The sequence below is a fragment of the Paramisgurnus dabryanus genome, chromosome 9, assembly GCF_030506205.2.
Source record: "Paramisgurnus dabryanus chromosome 9, PD_genome_1.1, whole genome shotgun sequence".
In the NCBI taxonomy this organism is placed as follows: Eukaryota; Metazoa; Chordata; class Actinopteri; order Cypriniformes; family Cobitidae; genus Paramisgurnus; species Paramisgurnus dabryanus.
The window spans coordinates 23954677-23977101 of record NC_133345.1 but is presented as its reverse complement, the minus strand read 5'-3'; the positions used below and the strand labels follow the sequence as shown (position 1 = coordinate 23977101).

Genomic DNA, 22425 nt, shown 5'->3' with positions numbered 1-22425 from the left:
TGCTACGCCGGGATTGGTGTGCCAAAAATAGTGAATGTTTAGCTTAATAAAATAAATAGCCTTTATTTGCTCCTGACAGCTTACTACGTTCATCCAAATTTAGAACGGAAATGATTGCTGCACGAGAAAAGAGTTTGCTTTCCCGTATCATTGCAAGTGCCTGAGGGCCAAACTTGGGAGCCATGGAGATGCATGTCTCCTTTGTTTCATTGCAGCATTTTTTTCTCCTCCACGATCCAGAGAGAGCGAGGAGAGCCGGAGTGATTCCAACACAAAGACTAATTTGTTTGTTGGTAAAAAGAAACTTTAGTCTTCAGTTCCGGTTGGAACAATTAATAAATCAGTCTGGCAGGAGACGGAAAGGGAGATAGAGAGGGACAGTGTGACACAGAGATGATGTCTGTCAGCTAAACAACATGAGAGTGTTTAAAAGCTCATTTATATTAGGAAACCCATTTGCCTAATTAGTCAATAAAATCAATGTACAGAGATAGATTCTCGATCTAAACAAGGAAGTAGGGCTGGTCTGAATATCTTTTTTTAGGGAGGAAGATGAACATATTATCTGTAATAGAGGTAGGAGTCTCTGTGTGTCTGTCTGTTTGCTTTTTATTATGTCGAGAACCATTCATCCTATCGATTTCAGGCATGACGGGTGTTGCTTCAGACCAAATGGAGTGCATTGTCGCATTTCTGAACTTTTAACGAACTCCAGAAAATTGTGAGCCTTATGCAGCCAGGGCTTATATGCTCAGAGAAGAGACACTGCACACAGGACTGTTAAGAATAGGGTTGCAGAATTCTGGGAATTTTCAAGGTTAGAAACTTTCCATGGGAATTAAAGGGAATAAACAGGAATATGTTGGAATTAAGGGAAATTAATGGGAATAAACTGGGAATTTGAAAAAAAAAATGTGTTGGCTTAATAATCAAATATTCAGGTACAGCCCTACAATGATGATGCTTATTTTAAATCCAAACGAACATTAAATATATATAATGCACAAGAGAAATATAATTACAAAATAAAATCTCTACTTTAAAACAATTAAAATCATTAACCAGACCCAATTTTGGTTTGAAAGTTTACTACAACGTTGGTGTAAGAATGAGTGAGTGAATGGGTGAATGGGAGGCAACTTGTAAAGTGCATTGGATTGCCATGGGTCTGTGAAAGCGCTCTATAAAAATGCAGTCCATTTACTACTTCTACTACTCTTCTCACAAACAAAACAGGAAATATATACAATGCATGCTGATATAATTACTATTTTAATTATATCAATTATATATCCAAAAACTGCCACACATGAAGAGTGCAGCCAGCTGTCACAAACATGCCCACCAGTTGACCTTCACACTTAATGAACCAAGGCCAAAGTGCTCCCCCAGTTCCTATTCCCTCTTCTGAAGATCCAACTCTGCCGTAAACACAGCCTGTCTGAGGGGCATCTGGCCACTCTTTCATGTCAGAATTATTTTCAACAAATCAAACTTTTCAGCTAACACTTCCAGTAAGTGCAACAGGGGTGTACATAATTGAACCCTTCCTTCTAAATTGTTAGTAGAAGAGAATGACTGTTTAAAGCAACACTATGTAGTTTTTTACCTTTAAATAATGCCTCTAAAATTATTTCAGTGATAGAACAACTTTTAACTGGACAAATTAAGTGCAACAGGGGTGTACTTAATTGAACCCTTCCTTCTAAATTGTTAGTAGAAGAGAATGACTGTTTAAAGCAACACTATGTAGTTTTTTTACCTTTAAATAATGCCTCTAAAATTATTTCAGTGATAGAACAACTTTTAACTGGACAAATTGTACTGTTGCTGCAACCTGAGCAGCCTCCTAGCTGCTACAAGCACACTCTGAAAGTGGCGGTGGAGGGTAGGAAACAAGCCCCGCCCCTCCCTCTGCCTGCAGAAGAGTGTCTGATACCAGGCACTGTTGCGCTTTTCAACCACATGTGGGAGCTGTAAGTCATTCTTACATGGAAACTACATAGTGTTGCTTTAACCCGACCCATTTATTAATAGTGAACGTCTAAGCTGCTTGGGTATATTAAACATCCACATTACTGCAAAAAGCTATTTTACAGTCTATTTTACAGGGATTTGGAAATTTGTAAGATTCTCGTAGACACTGACGTTACCGCCTATAGTCAAGTCGTTCAAAAAGCCATTGGGAAATCTGTCAAAAGCTATACTGTTTGATCTCATGTAAACATGAACAGAATGTGAGAAAGCTGGTTAAAGCTAAAGTATGGTCCATTTTTACCCGTACACTAGGGTTCACCATCAGAAGATTCAGATTTTTGAAACCCCACGTACATTCTACGCGTAGGTCGTGCATGCATAGAATGTAGCCCAGGAGACGCATTGCATTTTGTGTAAAAAAACAGACTTTACTACAGGCTTAAGGTGTTTACATGCAACGTCAAATCGGTAATGGACAAAAATCTACCTGTGCCAATTGGATTTTGCTTTAGCCATGTTTTACATGTTAACATGACCTTAAACGTTACATGAATATTAGGCATAATCAGAATAAGACTGTGCATGTAAACACACTCATTGTCTTTAAAATATGACTTATTCTGTAAATCATAATCCTTGGGATCCAAATTATGTGAGTTTCTTTCACTGTGACCCACTTACATTTCTTTTGGTCAGTTGTTCGAAGTAAAATGTCAAAATGGAATTATGTAAATGTGCTTAAAACAGTTGACATTTTTAAAAGAAAGAAATTATCCCACATTTTCCTACTCCACCTCAGCACCTAAGGCCCAGCAGACTAAGGCCGTTTTCACACTGAAAGTTCCAGTGCCATACCGGGCATGGCCCACACGAAAAACATGTAATGTAAAGCTGTCATGCGAAGCCGGGAGCGCTCAGGAGTACCGAACCCGGGACTACCCAAAGGAGGTGGTCTGAGCTCAGTTGCAATGGAAGTGTGGTGTGCGTGAAAGCATCTTGAACTCGGATGCGCATTCATTCAGGAAGTGAAGTAACCTGCGCATGGGATTTAGCCAATGACGTCAATCACACAACGCACGATTACCATGACAACTGAGAATTCTGCATTTCAAAGCACACATAGGCAGATATTGCTCTCTCTGATGTGCTTGATAACACTAACATATTAAAAAACAAAAAAATGCTGAGTCGCGTTGTGATTTATATCCTGTGCATGCACTTTGGTGTTGATGTGAGATTATGCAAGTGAACCGGGGTTCGATAAAATCAAATGAGTGTGAAACCAGACCAATGCTGCGGGGGTGCCAGCAACATCTGCACTCAGACCGCAGCAAACAATCCGAAAAAAAAATGCCCTAAAAAGATTGTGCTATAATCTATAGTTGTGAAATAATATATTTAGGTCCTATGTGATGTGTTAAACTCTCACTTATGTCACCTGGTTGTCTTACAAAAGATGCAGAACAAAAATTGACCAGTTGTCTATTAAGGCATAGAAAAAATCAGCTTTACTTTTGTTAAAACAGAGCAAATAGTAACCCAGCAAAGTCTTCCATTCATTGTGATTTCCCCAACATGGCACAAGCACACCAACCTGAAATGCAGCTACTGTTGTTTGTATTTGATAACCTCTCAACTCAACATCCACAAGAATCCCTGTTCCTATGGGATGAATACGTAAAATCAAGGCTTCTTCGGTTCCCATCTTGAGATCCCGTTCTAACTTCAGCTTCCTTAATCCTGGGCTTCACCAATCACTCGTCTATCCATTAGATCTTATTTCCGAATGAATAAATACTCTGCTATTTATTTGCAACCAAAAGCCTTGCGATACACGTAGAGACCTTAATTGCAGCTGTTAAAAGACCTACAGAAAATGACAACCCTTATGGGAGCAATTCATATCTTCAAGAGATTATCAGAGGTTACCGAAACCGCTTTGAGTAATCGTTCTCGGAAAACAACATAATTTTAGCAGTTTTCCAGCACTTGAAATGTTTTCTGGTGGGTAGCTGTTTGGACACTTCCTGCTCTATCATGTAGAAGATAAGTACTAGACGTTATTACACAGACATGGAGTCTTTCCATGCACCTCTAGCCTGTACGATTCCTGAACACAACAAAAATCCCATATTAGTTAATTAGCATTTTCTGGCCGAATTTCAAAAGGTTAGTTTACATTAGACAGCTGAAATGAGTGTGACGGGGCACAGGGGAGCATGATGAGTTCTTCCCGCTCGCACCTGCCACCTCAACTGCTGTTTAATCCTCCACATGCTGGAAGTCATCTGACCAGTGGTCTGGTGCAAAACTTCCCTTCAATGGCCCTCACTTCAAAAGCATAAGCTCATATGTCAGAGCCCAACTAGTAATACAACACCTCATGCCCCCCCACCTTCTGTGCTCAGCTAGCAAAACCAGTCCGAAAGATTCAGGACAGCATGGTATGTTGCTGAGGTAGAGGTTTACGAAAGATAGGGGTCAACTTATAGTGAAACAACAACAACACACCCACATGCAACAGCCTGTGAAAACTTCTAATTACTTTATATGCGTGGTTGGAGTTTGAATCTGTGTATCTTTAGTTCTTAAAGGTAAAGAATGCATTTTAAACTGTTATTATACTTACATCGGCTTAATATGCACACTCAGCTACTCATAAGCTTTTCACAGGATGATCCATAAAAGTGTAAGCAGAACCCAATTTACCCCCGAATTCATTTACTCCACCCATCACTTTAGGATTAATACATTAACTTAAAAGCTAATATATTACGCATAAGAGGAAAATATAAAAAAAACACAGAAAGGTCATAAACGGGTAACAATGTGGGCAGCTGAAAGTGCGGTACAACCACATTCCTCATGTTTGATGGACTATGGGTGGTCACTGCACAGGCAGATATTCTGACAGCCTACTTTAACATTTAATTTAGCAACGTATACCCCATCTAGCAGCTTACTGAAGCCGTAAGACTGTTCAACCTTTCCGGCTCCTATAAAGAAACGCACTAGCGCAGTGACTCAAATTCAGGGGCAGCAGGAGTGACTCAGACGTGCGCCGGATGAGCAAGCACGAACGTTCCCACACCGGGGGTGAAGCACGAATTAGCAGAGCCAGAACAAGGGCTGAGGAGACTATAAAATAAAGACAGAAATAATAAAAAGAGACCGTTGGTCACTACACGGTAAGCCAGAGTCATAGGAAAAGATGTTAGGGTGTGCATGCACTAAAGAAATACGAAGCGCAAGATACTATTGTATTGAGGTCAAATGTATATAGTTTTACCCCTACTTTGTACACCCTACAGACGGTTTCAGCAGCAACAACATAAACAAATGGCTTTTGAGGTCTAAACGCAACTTCCGGTAGACTTCAACACAGAATCAATAACAACAGAGTCATTTTACAGTAGTTTATTTCTGATAACAAGGGAAATAAATGATAAGTAAATTACATCCGCTATCATATCTAATGCATATCAACCATTACACTGAGCTTACCTAACTGTGTAAAATGAAAAGCAATATATAAATGTATAACAATGTATAGCTACAGGTCCTTGAATTCTTGCCTGGCTGCCAAACCTCATCTTTAGCAAACCAAAACATTTTATTTTGACAAGGTTTTTGTTTTAGAGATCAGTTTGGCCACTAGCCAGACCGATAAATAAATACAGACCGTAAGTTCAATTTGGTTCAGGCGCGTTACGCGACAACGCTTGTGTATACGATAAAACGGTCTATAAAATATATGGCCAAATTTGACCTCAATACTTTAGTATTTTGATTTATAGTCAGTAATATTTTTACATGAATATAGGATTAGGTCAGTAGGAAATAAAAAATTATTAATATCATAATTTTGAAGTAAAATCTTTCAATACATTTTGATAAAACTTAGATTAATAATATTATTGCATTCACTGTAAGCTTAAGTTACTTGGTTGCTTGCTTTAAAAAAAATTAAGTTCATTTAACTTAAAAATATATGTTGACTCAAAAAAGTTGTGTAAAAACTGTTGTGTCAACTAATATTGTTAAGTTGAATTAACCCAAAATCCAGTAAGAGTTAAACATTTCTCATCCTTCATCACTGCATAAAACTGAAGAAAAATGCTGAAATATTTGTGTTTGTGTCTGACACAGCAGTGTGTGTGGCATAGTGTGTGGGCACCTTTAGTCACCAGAAGAATGAGCAACACTAAACTACTGAATTTCACATACCAAAGGCGGCAAAGATGGGCCATGAAATAAACAGCAAAGACCCAAAAATTCCCCAAAATGTTTCGCCTTAGTGACAGCCATCTCTTCCTGCCTTTCAGAGCCAATGAACACATTTGAAATCCCAGATCAACGGCTGCATCTAATGTTTTATATTAAAGCCTGAATTCTGTGGGGATGCGGCTACACATAAAGGGCACACTCACACTATCCAAACCAAACTGTGCCCGGTCACGTTTGACCCCCAAAGACTGGTACGTTTGACTAGTGTGATTGCTAATCAAACTGGAGGGCTGGAGCGTGGTTCAATTGGGCTCAAGCGCCAGGGTAACGTGAATGTCTGAGCTCCACATGCAACAGACCAACTATAGGCATGTGAGAGGGCTGTGTGTCATCGCGCACCAAACGACTACAAATAAAAAACACAGACTTAACATTACAACGGGTTTCAGTGTTAAGAGAACGTTTTCCTTCCTGCTTTGTTCAAAACAATGGCATCCTAATGACGAAAGCGTGCCTGGGCTCGGATCGATAAAATTACAGTGTGAGTGGGGTGGCAATCACGCTGGTTTGGATAGTGTGAGTGCACCCAAAGAAATGAATGTCTATGGATGAGGATGTGGGTGGTATTGAACAACTTAAGTTGAATAAGATACATTTTCTTGACTCTGAGACACATCTTGGTTTTAGCTCAGGAGTACAAGGTTCAAAGTTATGAAGGCGGCTGGCCCTCAATAGAACTTTTCTTATAATACCAAGAGCCAGACAGAGTCTGAAGCAGGAATGGCGCTCTGCTGCCGGGCGGTCCAGAGGCCGCCCGTGTGAACAGCTAAGCCCAATAAAAGAGTTCACAAACTCCCTACTCTTCAAATCAACAAAACCATGTCTGTTTCCTTCGCTTATGTATTTTTACATGTTCTATTTTCAAACCTCATGTTTCTCCTCTCTCTCACTCACTTTCCCTCTCTCAATGAACCATAGTTTTGTTTGCCATATACTTGGAAGAAATGGCATGGAAACTTTACTGTGGTGAAACTTGAAAAGAGGCTAAATTACATTTTATTAGTCTTACCAGATTATTAAAATGAAAAAGGATAAAAAGACCAAAGAAAGATTTTCAAATGGAGTATGGTCATTCATTTAAGATGGAATATTATATAAGCTTTTCCTTTCATAAAGAATAAGTGTTTACGGAGTATGTATGTATACGTGCATCTAAAACAGCAAAAATGTAGTTTAGTTTTGTGCACTAATTAAACAAAACAAAAAATTCAGGGCTCAATGCGAAGGATTTTAAGTAATTATAAGGAAGCTATGATTTATTCTGCATTATACCACAGAGCTGTTAAATGCTTAATTCTGATTGGTTGAGAAATTTTCCACAGGTATGCATTATTTACGCACACCTGACCAGTCAAATGCCTTTAAATAACCACCCGAGCAATGTCTGTGGAGACGTGGAATAAGCAGAAAAATTTTGAATTATTTGAAAATATATGCATTACTATGATAATAATAATTTACGGCCCGTCATCAAATGATCTTAAGTCATCTTAATAACTTAAAGTAATAAAACATCACATCAGTGGAATAAAACTGGACAGACAGTAAAAAAGGAAGTGAAGGGCTGTATGAAACTTTTTGCTCTCATGGAGGTCAGTGATGTGTCTGTGCAACAAATTATAAGAGAGACACACAGGACAATGGAATGATGGAGTCCAAGAGTGAGAGCTTATCCCCCACCCAATTTTCTATATAGGGCCAGTGGTCCTGGGCACTGCAGGGTGCTGAGAAACAGACCCCCCTGATATTCACAGTGGCCTGGATGTGGGACTGGCCACTCCGGTCAATGGCCTTGAAATGCGCCCTAACTCCTTTTGAATGTAAATGTGGGCCATTCTAGGGTTTAAATTCACCTTCATTATTCCACAATGTAACCCCCAAACAATCACAATTAGGCAATTGATGGTATATAGGCTGCAGGTCTATTATAAATACATCTTACAGAATGCTTGTAGAGAAGTGTGGAAAGACTTAAATGGTACAAAAATGACAAAGGGAACATCACGCTGTCATCAAACTTCTTTCATCCTCATGCACAAACAAAGAGATCACTGAGAGAGCCATGTTTTAAAGAGAGGGTCCGGTGATTGATAGGTCCAGGTTTAAATTCTGATGCAATTTTATGACAAAATAATGGCTTGTGATGTACACCAGGAATGGTCAGTTGAGCAAAATCCCACACTGTCCAGTTTCTGGCCATATTACTGACTGGGTGTTGAAACTCACGTAGACCATAGCACGGAGACACACCTTTCTCTTGCTTCATGTGCCAGTTAAAGGAAATGAGAAAATGTTAAATCCCTGGTTTACTCATTCACACACTGTAAACATCCTAATGTAAAATGTGTCCAATAAAAAGCACTTTTATGTTTAAAAAACACACAAAATTATAAAAGAATGCACTTATAAATGCCAACACAAATATCCTATTTATTCAACATTTTAGGGGGTCCAATTTACACACTTTTTGGAATAATCCTATAAAAAGTACTGGTCTTAGAATTTAAACAATTTGTTGTAAACAAATTGTATTTTGTTTGGTAGTAAAATATCAGGATAATCAGTTTATCCAAATAGTCTTTCCAAACCCTGCGAGATGAGTGTTTTGCTTTTACAAAATTTTCTTTTTTTTTATTAAGCTAGTAAATTTTAAGGTTTGATTTTATTTTTTACTACAGCTCTTGACTGTAAGATTTTTAAGGTTTTCGCTTATCGAGTTCTGTGACCATGAGTGAGTCCGACGCTTAGTCTTTCAGCTAATTAAACAGTCATTAAAAAAAAAACTATTGATGTATAAACCAACTTTACCATAGCAACTGCAGAGATTTTTCAGTAAAACACAATAGTTACCACTGCTAATGTTAATAAATTAAAAGCAAAAACACTTAACTAAACAAATGACATTTATTACGTATGGCTTTACAGTAATGCCAATTCTCGTAACTATGGAATTTTGGTAACTATGCAGCTTAGCTTGGTAAAGTTAAGTAGGGGAAACTAAATATATTTATGACCACCAAATACAGCATCTCTCAAAAAAAAGAAGAAATGCTGTTATATAAGTATTTAGTTTACTAAATCAGTCACTGGTTTATAAAGATGATAGGTTATACCAAAACTGCACTGCGTTACAAGTTTTCATTTCCAAGCGTTAAAATATAACACATGTACGCAACATTTGAACCCTGTGTAAAAGTCACAGTCCTAAAGCTTAGTACACTATACGAGCCTCGTGGGTAAATTGCGAAACGTAAGAAAACACGTAGTCAGTATTTAGTTTCTCCTCACGCATTTTCCTGACTGCGTGACACTCATGGCTTCAGTAATCTTACTATAACGTATAAAAACCTTACTGTCTCGAACTAAATTTAGCCTAGACTGTGTGTTAAATGCTCGTTAGAGTTCATGCTTGGCTATCAGAAAATGTTTTACCAAAACTAAGTTACTGGGTTGATCTTTATAAAATTTTCTAAGTGCACTGGGGACCCAATTATAGTACTTAAAAGTGAAAAAAGTCAGATTTTCATGATATGCCCCCTTTAAACTGAGAGGAAAATGCTCGTGTAACCTCTAAATATCAACTTGATCTGAATCATGTATAATTCAAAGAGCTTACTAGACTTACAACGCATTCAGCATCACAACAACATATTTGGCCTGTGTCTGAAGGTTTGTTTCTATATATTTAATTGTATATTTGTAGGTAGTACGCGTATTCATTTTTAAGGTCGTGTATGACAAGGCCCACGTTTAAAAGCTCAATTTGGACGGAACATCTAAAAACGTGCATGCAGATAAACTCATCCACACATAAGCATAAACAACCTATGTGTACATAAATGCAGTAAAGCAATAAATGAAACATACACGAAATACAAATACAAATTCTTGATAAAATTAATTATTTTGTATTTACATAAAGAAGCATAAATCCTAATTTACCTTCTCCATGAGCAGACCACGGGCAAATGGTGAGAAGAAACAGCAGAGGACCCCAAAATAAGGTCCAAACATCCCTCGCTGTTCCAGATCTCATTACTAATGTATTACTTAAATTTCCCAAAAATATAAAGGTCGTGACGCAATAAAATGCAGCAAAATGCGCCGATTCTTTAAACCAAGTAAAAAGTCCACAAGAATCCGCTTTTGAAGAGAAGATAGTTCCACTGGTGAAGATAACGGAGGCAATGAGAGAGTAACGTTTGATAAACTATATCTGGTAGTAATTATTTGAGCTTCCTTCAAGATAAATCAAAACATTTTGTTATTCTTGCCAGCAATGCAATGATGCAGTCGTGTCTAATAAACCAGCGGAACCACGATTTTCACTCAAGCGATAATCTGCATCTTCAGCCTCCATTTCTTGAAAACCCGAGAGGGACGCACAGTACGTCGAGCTAAACTAGCGGTTTCTCTTACGACAAAACACGGTATGCAAATGTCCCTGTGCCAATGTGATGAATCAGTCTATATCGATGCACACAGAAATTGCTTTTCTGATTCAAAGCCCGCGACGACTCGGACAGCGCATATATGTATGAATGAAACACGCAATAAAGCCTCACGACGGGGCTCGATCCAAAATATCCGCCAGGACAAAAATGGTTTCACCAACTGCAACTACCCCCGGCTCACCCTCCCCTACCGCCTTCACGCGCTCTCACAGTCGCTCTGTTTTGCGGTAAGGGAAAAAAACTGTTTTTCCGAGGTGCAGGAGTGAGCAACTCCCAAGCGTGAATTTGTTTTTTCGCACTATAAAATGATGATCTTTGAATAAATAGCGTGTTTGATTCGTAGGTTTCCACGACGTCGTTTGGATTCCTTCGCGACGACCAGACTCTCCTGATGGTCCGCGCTCCGTAAAATCACCGCTGTAAACAAGACTCGGCTTCTCTCACACAGATATACACAGAACACGAAGCATTAGAACATCCCAAAACATGGAATGGATCGGTGGACCAATGGACCGACCCGCTCCAAATAGAAAGACGATACCTTTCCCTAACATGTTTGCGCTATACTTTCTCCTAGGTAAACATGTTTGCTTCAGTTTCTCGTAAGTAGCTTGACTAACACGCTATTTTCTCGTAAATAGCCTATATCAAAACGACGAAAAAATAATAAACAAAATATGCCATATAATATATGCAATAATATTTCCTTGGAAAATGTTATATTTACGTCATGTAAATGTACTTTTATTTCAAATAAACGTATTATTAATAATAATTAAATTATCCTAGACCAGTGGTTCTCAAACTGGGGGGGGGGCGAGATTGTGCCAAGGGGGCACCAGTATGACATTTATAAAATACTTCAATTTATCATAAATTCTGTGTAATTAAACCTCAGAAAAATTAGGCTGCTTACCAACAGCATTACATGGTGTAATTAAATGTTTTGTTTAATTTAAAATTTAAGTTTTAAAATGTTTTATGTCATAATTTATATTTGGGGCGACACAAAGGGATGCATCATACACAAGGGGGGCTGCACAGCAGAAAAGTTTGAGAACCACTGGGTTTGACATAATTAAATTTTTTTACAATCAATCTCATGTTAGTCTGAAGGGATTTTGATCAGTACAACTGGAAGTTTTCTGTGTCCTTTAGCTTTTTGTTTTAACTCATGACATTTAATACTGCTATAAAATCAATTTTACTTGTTTTGAGCCTGTTGTGGCAAACTTCATTTTGAAAAGTTTAACCCTAATTTCAAAAGGTACTGTGAAAAGGCTACATACATTGAAAGCCTTACATTTCATTTAGGCATTGAAACCAATTGGATATCCAGAAGCAAATTAAACTAATTTTACATTCCCAAATAAATAAATATGACATATTCATGCAGACATTCACAATTAAGAATATCTAGAATTAAATTTAATAAAAATAAAGTATTTATTATAAAAAAATAAAATAACTTAATTAAGTAATTTACTTAGTTTGGAGACAATAACAAAAGTGCATGTTGTTGACGTAAATATAACAATATTTTAGTCAGCTAAATAAACAATCACAAACCGGACCATTACTTTTGAGGAAATGTTGAAGGAACAATATTGCATTTTTTTAAAAGAAGAAAGGTAAATTATTTTCAAATGCACAGCAATTGGTTAATTTTAAAACAGTTTTGGTAATTTTGAATGTTAAAAGATAAAGAATGAAAAAAGACTGACATTAGTGATAATAACACAATTAATACATGAGAGCAGACTTGTAGTTAAGAATAACTGTATTGAATGTACAGTTGCTGCTCCTATTTCAATCAGTAAATACTGGAAGGATAAATTGAATAGCCTCCTGTGGTTTACGTCTATTGAGATGTTAATAAAACTTGGGATTAATAATCTTAATGTTTACCTGATCCGGATGTTTAGCTGCAACTATAACAAAATGCGCAACATTCAATATCTTACTTCAATGTGCACATATTTTGCCTGTGACATAGACCCTATGAGCTAAAAGTAAATCCCGTAATAGAATTTCATTCATAGAGACGGAACGGATTTACAATTACGATCATTAATTCAACATGATGCACTGACTAGAGAGTAATCTTCGCTGAACCTACTTTATCTTTTGCTAAAAATAAATCTTTGTGTAAAATTACTTTATTAGATTGGACCCACAACCTAGAAGAAATAACGATGTTTAAGTCTCTAAAGACAATTTAAACATTTACATTAACATGGCCTTCTTAAACAACACTGTGGCGTAAGACGAAATACTAAGTTCAGCTATTTGAAAATAAACTAAAATAATTTTTAATTTATTATTGATAGGCCATTAAATATTTATTTTAAGATTTTCTTACTCAGTTTTCTAACAGAATAAAAACTAAAAAAAAAAAAAACATTTTTAAATAATAAAAAGTATTTTTTTTTATAAAAAATATAAATAATATAAAAAATATTTTTTCTTCTATTGAACTTCATCGTGACCTTGTATCTTCCGCTGTGCAACTTTGCGTTTGGCGCCCCCATATGTCAAGAAAGCGACATTTATCATTCCTCACAGGACAATAAACAAATCCCAAGTATTATGCATTTTATTCCAGATTACTTGTAGCAAAATTTTAAGCACTATGCAGAAAAATGCTCACTTCTCTCTAAATTTGTCGTTGTGAATTGTCAAATCCTGAGAGATTACATAAGTATATACTGTATTAACCTAGTATGTACATTGTACATACACACCCACTTTGTTATTGTCTTAAAGGATAGTAAAAGAATAGACACTTCTACTTATCTACATTCCTGTCACCTAGGTTAAAGATGCTCCATCAAAAGCTGAGACACAAGAATGTTGCTGCCCCGATTACCTCCAGCCAAACAAACTTCTTCTTTTGTAAGCTACAGTCAGATAAAGATAAAACGGAGATGCTGTGGTCACCAACAGCCAATGTAAATAGTAGGGCTGGGAAAAGATTAATCGCAAACAAAATAAAAGTGATTTTTGGCATAATATATGTGTGTGTACTGTGTGAAATTATTGTGTATATTTAACCACACACACATATATATGTTCACAATTCATGTCAGATTTGTTTTTATTTCTATATATATATTTATGTATGTAAATGTTTCTTAAATACATACATGAATGTGTGTGTATTTATATGTACATAATAATTACACACAGCACACACTCATATATTATGCAAAAAATCACTTTCATTTAGTATGTGATTAATCACGATTAATCTTTTCCCAGCCCTAGTAAATGTCTGTAGATATGAATTCTGTACTAATTTTGGTTTCACGTCAGGAATTCTGGTTTCATTTTAGACCAGGACTTGTATGCAAGTAAAAGTGTTTACCACCCACAATAACAACTGACATGCTGTTTGTTTCTCATTTTGCTTAAGCTCTGGCAGGAAAGAAATTTGGGTGAGAGTGCGACAATTATGTTTAGGTGAATAGAGAAACATTCCTGAAAATCATTAAGCTGAAAGTAAAGGGAGCTACATGGCAAGAGACATGTGATAGAAAACAGAATTGGAAAGAGGGATGCAATATGTTGTTGCCTTGCAGCATAGCCTTGTTTGATAACATGCATTGTTGTTGTAAATCCAGATGTCTTAAAAACATGATCCCAGACTATCAAGTATTTGTTTTCTCTCTTTTGTAAAGTTGAGACATTCCTTGTGTCTGGACTGTTTGGGTAAACATTTTTAGATGTGCTTGCTGCAATACACCCATCAAATAAAATAAAAAACTTTTTGTTTTTACATAGTTTTGACATTGCTAAACAGTGTCTCTAGGAAAACACTAATTTGAGACTTTTTGGTAAAAGAGCAGGGGGTTTGTGTGGTATGGACTATGGAGCTGAACCTTGATTTGGCGACTGAATTGTTGTGTTGCCACATAAACGGTAACCAAGATTTATCTATTAGCAGTTCTTTTCCGACTTTCCGACCAAGATTATCAACCATGTTTTTAGTATCCAGCACTGATCTATTGATTTAAAGTGATATATATTCTTTAAGAATTATGTTGTATAGCATAAAATATTTTTTTTTTTGTCTTATTTATAATAAATAATTACCTTGCAACTTCATTATCTTATGGTATAAAAAGGTCAAGCTAAGGCTAACATTTGTTTACCAAAATATTTGTAGCCCTCAGAGTCAACAGGAGTGTGAATGACAGTATTTTTGTTAGTGTCATCTTTCATGGGTTACAAAGTAGGCCACGGTTCAGCATAGCTAAGACCAAAGTTATAATCCTCTTGTAAGATCTGAACATGTGACACGGACTGAAGACTCTCTAGGAATCCTGTACCAATTGTCTGATGACAAAGCAAGAAAAGAAAACATGTGTCAGACTTACTGGTATGCAAAAAAAATATGAGTGCAAAGTAAGGGCAGACTTGTTGAAAGTTCTTCTGAAACCACAGAGGTGTTTTGGTTTAAAAGTCTTTTGCCTGATTTGTTTTAGCAATATTTGCTATTATGCCAAATATCTCTGTTAGTTGAACAGCAGAGTGACAGTCAGTCCCTTAAGAGAATAAACTCTCAGCTTTACAAAAACAAATGTAACATTCCCAGTTAGTCTTTACGAGTGAATGGAATTTCGAAAATGTCAGCAATTTCTCAGTGGGAAGTTGGTGGTTTTTGGGTAATGGAGAAGGAAGAAAGAAATAAAACTGATGGGCAATACATATTTCAATGCTGGGGCGACTGAGAATCTGCATTATGATGACTGCAGTTTTAAGTACAGTAATACAATCGCTGTAAAAAGTGAAAAGTTGGATCCACAAAAAAATTACTTCAATTGTAACACCTACAAAAATAAGTTTAAAAATACTTTAAGTAAAAGAAAAAGAAAAAAACACTTTAAGGGAAAAAATTACATTGAAATCATTTACATTTTCAGGTGTTACCAATTGAAGTATCTAACTTTTCACTTTTTACAGTGAAGTCTCAAAGGAATTTTAATTGAAGGAGCAGTGCAGTTTGTATTAAACCTATAAAAAATTAAATACAAAATGAATACAAATATTTACATTTTGTGTAATATATTTAAAATACAGTTTTTTACTGTAATACCTAGTATTTGTAGAACAAAAAAGAACGGTCTGAAATTTTTTTATATAAATGCAAAAAACATAATTATGGATGTTTGTGTGTACTGGTTTGAACTCACTGTCTTGATAAATACTCAAGTTTCTGGTCTTAATACCTGTATTATGAAAACATCCCAGCTGTCCTCATAATTCAAATAGCTAAATAAACATACTAAATAGAAAATATCATTATTTCACTATTATAACAATGCATCAAAATGTGCGTGTGTGGTGTTTTTGCCATCTTGTGGACAGTGTGAATATCACATGCAAGACTGCTTCAAAATAAGAAAACAGTCATTAAAATCGGTCTATGTGCATTTCAATTACTGAAGATGATTAGTTTCTTAATCTTGTAAATGCGGTTACTATTGTGGCACAGAGGTAACAGAGGTCCCCGGTGCTTTTATCAACCTAGAAAATGTGATAAAGAACAACCCAGTAACTTTGAATTATATGAAAATAATGCACAGCAGGTGTGCATTATTTTAAAATAAATCAAAGGACCAGTGTCAATCATTAATCTTATACCACGGTTACAACACACATCGCTGTGGTGCCTACTGTTAAGATTTGACAGGTCAGGTATGCAGTTTACAGAAAATAACAACATCAATGAAGCATATCTCAACCAATCAGAATAAAGCATTCAACAGGCCCGTGGTATAAGTTGTGGTAAACCATTTACTGCAAGCATGTGAAAAATTAGGTTATTGAAATTTGGCTCCCCTTGTGATGTCAGAAGGGGATCATCTTTTAAGAATACCGCCCCTTAACCTGTACTATCCAACCACGGCACTGACATTTATTGCAGAGATCCGCTCATTTGGATTTAAAAGGACACACCCCAAAAGAGCGCGTTTTTGCTCACACCTGCAAGGTGGCAATTTTAACATGCTATAATCAATTATCTATATGGTATTTTGAGCGAGAGTTTCACATATGTACTCTGTGGACACCAAAGACTTATTTTACATCTTAAAAAAGTCCCCTTTAACAGAATTATATACAATAAATACAGCTTTATACTGTGTGATAGGCCGGTAGATTTTAAAGGGAACATTAGATGCCTGTGCAGGATGTGGTCCCTGTGCTGCATTTCCAGAGTGAAACTATTGAACAGTGGCCTTAATAGGTAAGCTGTCTTGTTTACCTGGTCAGAGAATCTTGCATAACTAGCCCTGATAAAGTGCATTTCTATGGCATTACTTGAGTGACTAATAATTTTACCATAACTGCACACTGCTATTTATATGTGCATGGCTTAAGTAAAATATGGGCAAATTACATTTTTTGGGTGAATTCTACATGACATTTAATAAATGAATCATTTCTGATAAATAAAAACCTGTTGTTTATTATACTACATGTTGTATTTTTATATTTGTATTATTATTCCAACAGGAAAACATTAATAAAGCAAGCATCTTCCCTGTGTCTTTTTATCCTTTAATCACCAGATGGCGCTGTTTCTGTTTAGACGCAGTCAAAGTTCGACTGAACTTTCAAAATGGAATCCAGCTCTAATTTGGGGAATAGATCAGAAGGTAAAAAAGACTTATAAGAAAATCACAAAAATAATTTAAAATTGATGTTATAACAATTTTTGAAGGGGTTTTCAAAAATCTTCGGACGTACTGTTTAGTATGTGACCGTCGCACTGACAGACTGTCAAACGCAGTTGTTGTCTTCTTATTTCACATATGGCACTCTCGTTTTGTTGTTTATAAATGTAGAAAGTTGTGCCTGAATCCTTTCATAGAAATACATGGTCGTGTAGTTAAATGCGTAATGTTTACTACGTAACCAGGTGTGTGTTGTCTTTTTTTTGTAGGTGATCTTTACCCGGTGGATCTACCGGTACAGCATTATTGCGAGTTAAATGCAGGATGTGAAGAATACCTGTCGAGCGTTAAATCAGACGGTGCCATGGCGCACATCTTTTCTAATGGAGAGAAAGTATGTAGCCTACTACAAAATCACTTCCAAAACAAAAAAGTTTATTAATAATCATGCACTGTGCATACCGATCGTCGTATGACGAAGTATCGCGAGAGCGAATCGATAGTTCAGCGATGTCATACGATGATCCGTCTGCGCAGTACTGCGCAAGTCAAACACTGTCTTAAAATTTACATTTGTCTATGGAGTCAGTGCCTGCAACGTAAATATATATTGTCTAAGTTTATTTGAGTTTCTTATTTAAAGTTGATAATTGTTTTTATTGCCCATCTTTAGGTGCAAGTAACTTGTAAAAACATAGGTCGACTTGCTTTTCTGAGTGATGGTGACATGCCATATTTCATTCTTGCTCTACACATGCCTGAGGATGAAACCAATGGTTTGTAGCCTTCTGCAGTATTCTCATTTCCACTATTTCCTGTAATTCTGGTATTTTGGATAACCTACATTTTTAGTGGTTGCTGTGTACTTGCACGGCAAATGGTGGCCAATTGGTGATGTTTTGAAGACGTCAGACAAATCCAGACGTGGACTTGTGTTAGTGAGTAATTCTTGGGAATGTTGTCAGTGTGGCAAACTAACCCTGTGTCCGAAATCACCTTTCAGTAAGATTTAAGATTTCTTAGTATGGGCACTCATTGGATGGACACTTCTATCCCATGAGAGATGAGGAGTAGCCAAAATTCCCAAAGTTAATAAAGGAAAAATACCAAGTGGCTCTTTTAAAGTGTGATCTAGTTACCAAAAAGTGTATTCCTCGTAGTTATATTACATTTTTTTATAAGTAAATTATTTCTGTGGCCATTGTTAGTACAGATGTGATGTAGGTGCTTCGTTTAGTTTAGTACATGTCACAGTACACGATTTCAGACGCAGGGTATGTTTTTCAATGCGCGTTATGAGCAAAAATACAATCATATGAATATTATTTAGGAGCTCTGACAGTTTTTTCCTCACAGGTGAAGTCTGTCATGGAGAGAGTGGTGCTGTTCCTGCTCAGTCAGGTTATATTTGGAATTATGGAGAAGACTCTCAAAGACGACCTATATTTTTCAGCCTTTTCCCTGTGGGAACATGGCAAAATTCTCTGGCATAATGGAGAAGCGGTTGGGTTTTACACCATCAAAAAAAAGGGTACCTTTCTTTTTTTGTCATTTGCTGGTCCTTGCTTTATGGGAACGCTATGCTAGCATGCCACTGACCTTTTTTTTTTTTTTACAATAAACAGTGATGACTTTAAAACAAAACACGTTTGTGTTGCTTTTCATAGGCAGCCTTTGTGATGGTTACACTGGCCAGAGCTATCAGCTCCCCATGCTGGACACTGTGTTTGTCCGCTCTCACTGGAGAAGGACTGGTCTTGCTTTACAGATGTTGGAGGATTTCTGCTTATCTCAATCCTCGGAGGGGATTCTGGGAATAAGCTTTCCAATGTCTCCTGGCATGTATGGAGGTATGGACGAGTGTAAAAACTATTATTTTATTATGTAATCTGTGAAGATGTAGATTACATAAAATTAGGGCTGCATAACACTAAACAATAACAACTGCATTGTTTGCAGAATAAAAGTTTTTGTTTTCATCATATATGTTTGTGTACTCTGTATAAAAAATTAGGTATATATAAATACACAAACATATGTAAGATTTAAAATAAATAAATATGTATATATAAATAATATATACATCCATGTACATATATAAAAAAGTTAAAAAAAATTATATATACATAATGAATTATACACAAACATATATGATGTAAACAAAAACTTTATTCTGCAAACGATTAGTTGTTATGTTGCCCTACATAAAATATTAAATGCCTTGATATTTTCTCAACAAGGCATTAATCAATTTATTTGTTGAGAAACGAAAATAATAAAGTTCAGTCAAGTCAAAGTATAGTTTAGAAAAAAACTTTTCCTTTTAACTTTAAGTTAATCTCAAATAATTCCCTGTATCAGCTTAATGTGTCGTAAGAATTAGCACATCAAAGCTGTAACGTTTAATCAGTGTATATATGAGCTAATCATTAAATCGAGAACCGATAAGTTTCTTAGCTGTTTATAAAACAGTTCATCTTGTGTGGTTGAAATTGGAAGAAGCCATTAAAACTTGGCTTTCAATATGACACAGGTTGTTTCGATCATTGTTTGCAGTTTGCGAGAAGTATCTAGAGATCCACAAAGAAGAGAGAGATCGTCTGTATGAGGTGGAAGCACCCGGCGAATGGACTCAAAGACGCAATGTGTGGTTAAACATCCAGCTGCAAAAGCTCCCACAGGACTCAGCATGTGAATCATTGTTTTTTTTTCTAAATACTATTGGACTATTGTTTTAATGTGCTAGATCGAGACCTCCTGTCTGTTACAGCAGCATCCGAAATAGTTTACCTCTGAGATGGTGCTAAGAGAATGTTTATTGTTTTGTATTTTTCCAGGTGGAGATTTAGAGCAGAGTCCACATACCAGTCATGAAAGAAGGAAACTTGATTTAGACGTGGTGAGATTAAGTGTGTTATCTAAAGCTTATTTACAGTGACCAGATTACTGCCGGTTACTGTGATTTCATTCAGAGAGTGTAGTGGAGAGTGCGGCACAACCTAATACATTTAGTCATCTGGTTACCTAAGCAACATGTAACCAATCTCTGCTACAAATGAACTCATTGGGGCGGTTTCCCGGACAGGGATTAGACTAGTCCTAGACTAAAACATTTTTAAAAGCTGTCCAAACTGAAAACAACTTGCACTGACATTACTTAAAATACATCAGTGCCCTTTGTTTTGCCTCAAAATGCACACAGGTAATGTTTTTAGTAAGGCATGTTTGTTAAAACTAGTTATATTTCCTAATTAAACTAAGGCCTAGTCCTGGATTAAGCTAATCCCTGTCCGGGAAACCGCCCCTTAAAGTTTGTTTCTAGAACCTACCATTTTCTTCCGGTCACACTGAGAATGATTGCTAACAAGTGCTAATGTTAACTTACCACATGGGTGGGGTTAATTAAAAGACAGACAGAGGGTTTGTTGTAACAAATTCTAGAAATGCCATTTAAATACAAAGAATTCAATACTATCCTGTCTGTATAAAAATACAAATCATCCTTCTATTATAGATCAATAGATGTGGATAGATATAAGGGCTACACGACTATGACTATTCATAAGGGTTCATTATCGTTATTGTTTTATAATTACACACCAAAATCATAAATCCTGTGTAACTATGTAAATGGTCCATTTTATATTTAACCCTGTATTAGGTTGTGCCCCACTCACCCCTACTATTTAAAATACATAAACTTTGTATATCAAATTTATGCATTCCTCAACCATCAGACTGTTGTAGCACAGAGCATAGGAAATTTATTTTATAGCGGTTAGTAAAATGAGGCTTGTGTATTCTTGTACTTTTTTCACAGGGGACACTGCAACAATGTGGATCATCAGTCTGCCCTAAAGACCCATCAGGCAGTGCAAAGAAGCGACCAGCTGGTCAGTCCAAGACCACAACCAACTACAAAAAAACCAGGACTTAATATTTAATTACAGTGTATTTAATTCATCAATTTAAGAAAGTATGTTTCTTTATAAACAGTATAAGCGAGTCTCTGACTGAAAAATACACATGGGCTGCCCTGAGAGTATAAGTTATATTTTAAAGTTTCTTTATGAGAAGAAAATGAGGAATTACTGTACAGGTGTCTTTATGTTTAGTCTACAATAAGGTACAATTATTAATTGTACATTTGATTGTGAAAGAAAAAATGTTCTCATATGTGACTATATTTATGTGTATTATTATTATAAATATAAGATATTTTCATGTTTATATTTGGTAGAAAAATTAATATATTTTGATAAACAGTATAAAAACTAAAAGGACTTAAAGGGAGAGTATGTATGATGATAGGAAACATATAAACATACAGCTTTGTTCTTTCATATATCTCAGATCAGGGGTTTTCAAAACTGGGGTCCCCCAAAAAAATTCGGAGGAAAAAGACAAGGATTTCTTTATTGTGTTTATTTCCTGCTGCATACATCCCAGAATTGTTTATATTTTCTTTGAAATTTTCTAGTTTGTTTTCTGTGTTTTAGCCCCTTTTATTGCAATTACTGAGGCAGTATTATTTGTAAACTTGATGTGAAACAAGATTTATTGTTCAAGTTGCTGCAGTACAACTAAAATTAATTTGAATTGAAAATGTTTTTCTTCATGTTTATACGTCAAGTATTACTTTAAGTGTAGCCAACTGTAAATTTGTTATACATAAAAATATATAAATCACAAAAGGTTGACCATATTTAGATGTCCTTGACACCATAACGTTTGAAAACCTCTGATTTAGATAATGATACAATGTGCAATATTTTCCATGTGATAAATCACGTATGTGATATTTAGTTCCTAACGACTAAATAATATTTACAAATCCAATTTTATTCAACAAATAAAATAGTTAAATAATTAGATACGTGAAAAAAAAATCATTAGTTCAACAATCACTAGTTCTGTTTCTTGTTTATTTATTTTTAGAAATAATAAGTTGTTGTAAATATGTTTTTTTTCCCCGGAAATTATAATTAAAATGTTTTTATTTTCATTTGTACAAAAATTGTGTTAAG

General features: G+C 35.8%; 2 protein-coding genes across 3 annotated transcripts in view; one reads left to right on the top strand and one right to left on the bottom strand.

Moving 5' to 3' along the window:
* igf1ra (insulin-like growth factor 1a receptor) overlaps positions 1-11278 on the bottom strand; it is a 98733-nt gene extending 87455 nt beyond the window's left edge. The window contains exon 1 of the mRNA XM_065283214.2: positions 10207-11278. Within this exon, the coding sequence (XP_065139286.1) occupies positions 10207-10300 (94 nt within the window). The 5' untranslated portion in view covers positions 10301-11278. The remainder of the gene's footprint in view (positions 1-10206) is intronic.
* A 6019-nt stretch (positions 11279-17297) lies between these two features.
* fam169b (family with sequence similarity 169 member B) lies at positions 17298-21486 on the top strand. Of its 2 annotated transcripts, none has more exons than XM_065283213.2 (9): positions 17298-17380; positions 17668-17792; positions 18072-18174; positions 18251-18336; positions 18755-18929; positions 19066-19248; positions 19955-20089; positions 20236-20297; positions 21219-21486. In XM_065283213.2, the coding sequence occupies exons 1-9, from the start codon at positions 17344-17346 to the stop codon at positions 21333-21335; spliced, it is 1023 nt and encodes a 340-aa protein (XP_065139285.1). In that variant the 5' UTR covers positions 17298-17343; the 3' UTR covers positions 21336-21486. The 2 variants fall into 2 exon arrangements, with proteins under 2 accessions (XP_065139285.1, XP_073671782.1); XM_073815681.1 differs by having other exon boundaries at positions 17376-17477.
* Positions 21487-22425: the final 939 nt, after the last annotated feature.